The following is a 4833-nucleotide window of genomic DNA, read 5'->3' as shown; positions in this document are numbered from 1 at the left end:
CAAATGCTAGGATTACCTGTATGAGACAACACATCTGGCCCATTTCATTTCTTTTTTTGAGATGGAATCTTGCTCTGTCGCCCAGGCTGGATTGCAGTGGCATAATCTTGGCTCAATGCAATCTCTGCCTTCCAGGTTCAAGCGATTCTCCTGCCTCAGCCTCCCAATTTGATGGGATTACAGGCACCCACCACCATGCCTGGCTAATTTTTGTAATTTTAGTAGAGACGGGGTTTTGCTATGTTGGCCAGGCTGGTCTCAAACTCCTGATTTTGTGTGATCCACCCACCTTGGCCTCCCTAAGTGCTGGGATTACAGGCATGAGTCAACGTACCCAGCCTTTTGCGAGATTTCTAAGGATGATTAATCCTATGTATGTAGGTATCAGCATATACTTTCCAATAATTCACCAAGTATAAGCCTATCTTTGCTACCTTGATTTCCCAAATGATAGAACTGGTATTAACAAACTTTTGTGGTATAAACGACAGCCCAGAGGCAGTGAAGAAAAATCTAGGCAGACTGCCCCAACCCCGCCTCAAATGCATGTAACATACAGGACTCTTTATACCAACAAAAGGTTACAAAACCTCCTTAATTAACCTTTCCCCTATGGAATTAAAGATAACATCTGTGAATACCAGAAAGTTAGATCTTAATTTTATAATCAAAGCTTAATTACTGTCTCCGGACTACCTTGTGTATGCATGCTGTGAAGGGTGGTCCAGCTTCAGTTCCTCCAGATTTTGAAGGCATTAAAGCTTCACGAACGCCCCAGTCATCCTTTTTCACTGCCCTGGAAGTAGCTACCCCCACTGCCCTCACCCTTTCAATTTCTCCTGCCTCCATCCTTTAGCATCACTTCTCTCCAGCAGAGCAGCTAACTCCCCATGGCTGTAAGCACTATGAGAAACCGACCACGTTGTGTTCACTACCATAGTGTCAGTGCCAACACATACTAGAAGGTGCTCAATTAATGTTTAGATAGCCAGGGTTTGAGTTGTCTCCATCTAATCTTTATTTCCAAAGAAATCAAACATGTGTCTGAAGGAGGCAGAAATTGATCAAACACTTGCTTTCATATTGTTTCTAACAGTTTATATTTATTTTAAAATTATTATTATTTTTTGAGGCAGGGTCTCACTTTGTAACCAAGGTTGGAGTGCAGTGGTGTGATCATGGCTCACTGCAGCCTTGACTTTCCAGACTGAAGCGATCTTCCAGTCTCAGGCTCCTGAGTAGCTGGGGCTATAAGTACACACCACCATCCCCAGCTAATTGTTAAAAATTATTTTAGAGATGGGGTCTTGCTTTGTTGCCCAGGCTGGAGTGCAGAGGCATGATCTCAACTCACTGCAACCTCCACCTCCCAGGCTCAAGCAATTCTCATGCCTCAGCCTCCTGTGTAGCAGGGATTACAGGCACCCGCCACCACACTCAGAAAATTTTGTATTTTTAGTAGAGATGAGGTCTCACTATATTGGCCAGGGTGGTCTCAAACTCCTGACCTCAAGTGATCCACCCACCTTGGCCTCCCAAAATGCTGGAATTACAGATGTTAGCCACTGCGTCCAGCCTATTTTATGTTTAAATTAATAGAATTTTATTTGTAGAGAAGTTTTGGGTGACATGCCTGCACCTGCTTCACCTTCTGCCATGACTTAAAGCTTTCTTAGGTCTCGCCAGAAGCTGAGTGATGTCAGATGTCAAAAATTTAATTTCTCAAAATTCATAGGTATTTAGTAAAGTTAATAAACACACTTAGCTTCATACTTGAATCTGTTACTATTTATTGACATCAAAACAAAACAAGCTAAGACTAAAAGTTGCTACTTAACACGAATAGACATTGGTGCAGTTTCCTTCCTGGAGACGGTATGCACTCAAATCATGAGACCTAAGATCAAACACACACTGAATTGTCAAGAATCAAACAAGGACTACATTTTATCTCTTAATAGAAAAGATGCTGAAGACAAAACAAGATGTTTAAAAATATTCTTTATGCTAAGCTCATGTAAACAAACAAAAAACTAAAACTAATCCTAAAACTTTAGGACATTGGATACAGAATTAACATTAACTATTTAAATTTTTTGCATCAACGAAAGTATGATCTATCCTTCCCTGTACTTGTACTACAAGGACATGCTTGTTGCTTCTACACTACACAAAGTTAACAGTTATCATCAACAATGAAATAGAACTAGACTGGAACAAGGCTTCAAAGCGACTCTGCTCCACCCAAATTAAGAAAATTCAATTCAGGATGAACAACAGCTTTTGATTTAGAACCAGCTCTTACTTTTCTCTTGTGTCACATGTGATGAAGTCCTCGATATCCCCCCTGCAAATTGCAATACATGTCCTCGCCATCACCTTTTTCTGACACTTTAAAAGTAATTTGTAGAAATTGCAAAAGCAATGAAATTGTACTTCCAATTCTGAACCTCTGATCATATTCCTGCTTTGAAACAAGACTAACTCCTCTGCAGTGTACCCCACCAGCACAGCGACCCCCTTTCTCTCTATTCCTTTGCCCTGAAGGCACTTCTGGATTGCTTAACATGTGCTCTTTGGCTGCCTAGACAGTCAGGACACCTAAGGCCATCTGGACTTATCACTCCTCTCCTCCTTCTTTTCTATGGCTAATACCACTTTCCTGCTTCCTTTCTACTGCTGAATCACCAGACTTGGTGCTGTCATCAGGGGGACAGAGTCGGTTTCGGCTTCGAGCTCCTGGTTGGTAAAGCTGCATCGCTGGACGATCCTGAAATACAATGAAATATGTTACTGTTACCACAATGCTACTAAGCTTTTACATGGTATCTTTAGAGTCATAGTTATAAAGTAAAGTCATTTAAGACCAAAAACGTGAGGGCATGGTAAATGACAACTTCCCTACTTCCTCTCTCCATCTCCAAAGAAAAGCAACTATTTTGTAATTATTATTTTATATGCTTGGGTAAATTTCTTTCTTTTTTTTTTTGGAGACAGGGTCTCACCCTGTCACCTAGGCTGAAGTGCAAGTGGCACAATCATGGGTCATTGCAGCCTCGACATTCCAGACTTAAGTGATCCTCCCACCTCAGGTCCCTAGTAGCTGAGATGATAGGCACGCACTACCATACTGGGCTGTTCTTAAATTGTTAGTATAGACGGGGCCTCCCTGTGTTGCCCAGGCTGGTCTCCAACTCTTGGGCTCAAGTGATCCTCTTGACTTGGCTTCCCAAATTGTTGGGATTACAGGCATGAGCCATCACGCCCAGCCGTAAGTGCCAGTTTTAAAGGAAGCACAGAAGATAGAGGAACATGTTAAATAACACCACAGGAATGTAATTTGCCAATCCAGAACAGGAAAAGCTCTACAAGACAAATTGGCTTCTGCAACAAATGTTAGGAAAACAAGAGAAGGGGAAATTGTTTAGATTAAAAGAAAACTTGGTCCGGTGCAGTGGCTCACACCTGTGTTCCCAATACTTTGGGAGGATCAGTTGAGGCCAAAAGTTTGAGAACAGCCTAAGCAACACTGGGAGACCTCATCTCTACAAAAAAAAACTTAAAAATTAGCTGGGCATGGTGATGCATGTCTGTAGTCCCAGCTACTCTGGAGGCTGAGGTGGGGGATCACTTAAGCCCAGGAGGTCAAGGCTGCAGCGAGCTGAGATTGCGCCACTGCACTCCAGCCTGGGTGACATAGCAAGGCTCTGTCTCAAAAAATAAATTAAAACAAAAGAGAATTGAAGACATTTCAAGCAAATACAATTTGTTGAATTTGTATAGGTCCTGTTTAAAAAAAAAATTAATGAATTGGGAACATATGAACACTGAGTAGATAGATAGCATGTTAAGGAATTACTGTTAGGTTTTTTTTTTTGGTGTGAAAATGCTGCTAGGGTAATATCAATAAAGAGTATTTATCTTAAATACTGGAAGTATTTAAGGAAGAAATTATGTATAGGGTTTGCTTGAAAATAATCCAGTAGAGGTAGGGATGAGGTAGAGTAGAAAGACGATTGGCCATGAGCTGCTAATTTTTAAAGCTGGGAGATGGGTACAGAGGATTCATCAAAATATTTTTTTTTTTTTTTTTTTTTTTGAGACTGAGTCTCGCTCTGTTACCCAGGCTGAAGTGCAATGGTGTGATCTTGGCTCACCGCAACCTCCACCTCCCAGGTTCAAGTGATTCTCCTGCCTCAACCTCCTGAGTAGCTGAGATTACAGGTGTGTGCCACCATGCCCAGCTAATTTTTGTATTTTTAACAGAGACAGGGTTTCACCATGTTGGGAAAACAGGTCTCGAACTCCTAGGCTCTAGCAATCCACCCACCTCTGCCTCCTAAAGTGCTAGGATTACAGGTGTGAGCCACTGCGCCTGGCACATCATACTATTCTCTGTTCTAATTTTGTATATCTTTAAAATTTCTATTTTTTTTTTTTTAAGATGGGGTTTCACCATGATGGCCAGGCTGGTCTTGAACTCCTGACCTGAGATGATCCACCCACCTTGGCCTCCCAAATGCTAGGATTACAGGCGTGAGCCACCGCGCCTGGCCTCAAAAATTTCTATAGTAAGTTAATAAAAGCCCAGACAAGACTGAAAAAAAGTTGCAGATTATTAAAGTTCCCCTTTAAAAATTCTATAATAAACAGTGAGCTAGCCCTTTCCTTTACACTTGCAGGAAAAGGGAAAAAAAAACCTCTCATAAACAAGTTTAATGACAAGCAGCACCTTGTTTCTTATGCGATCTCTCTTGACCACTTCTTCTTTCTTTTCAGTTTTTTCTGAGCTTCCTATTGATTCTGTACTTTCGGCCTTCTTTCCTTTATCCC

General features: G+C 41.4%; 1 protein-coding gene across 1 annotated transcript in view; it reads right to left on the bottom strand.

Moving 5' to 3' along the window:
* Positions 1-1766: 1766 nt before the first annotated feature.
* Positions 1767-4833, bottom strand: part of UPF3B (UPF3B regulator of nonsense mediated mRNA decay) — a 20418-nt gene continuing 17351 nt past the window's right edge. The window contains exons 9-10 of the mRNA XM_037732353.1: positions 4733-4831; positions 1767-2770 (exon numbers count right to left, since the gene is read on the bottom strand). Coding sequence (XP_037588281.1) covers positions 2621-2770; positions 4733-4831 — 249 coding nt within the window. The 3' untranslated portion in view covers positions 1767-2620. The remainder of the gene's footprint in view (positions 2771-4732; positions 4832-4833) is intronic.

Source organism: Cebus imitator, unplaced genomic scaffold (genome assembly GCF_001604975.1).
Source record: "Cebus imitator isolate Cc_AM_T3 unplaced genomic scaffold, Cebus_imitator-1.0 Scaffold445, whole genome shotgun sequence".
NCBI lineage: Eukaryota > Metazoa > Chordata > Mammalia > Primates > Cebidae > Cebus > Cebus imitator.
This window is presented reverse-complemented; position numbering and strand designations above follow the sequence as displayed.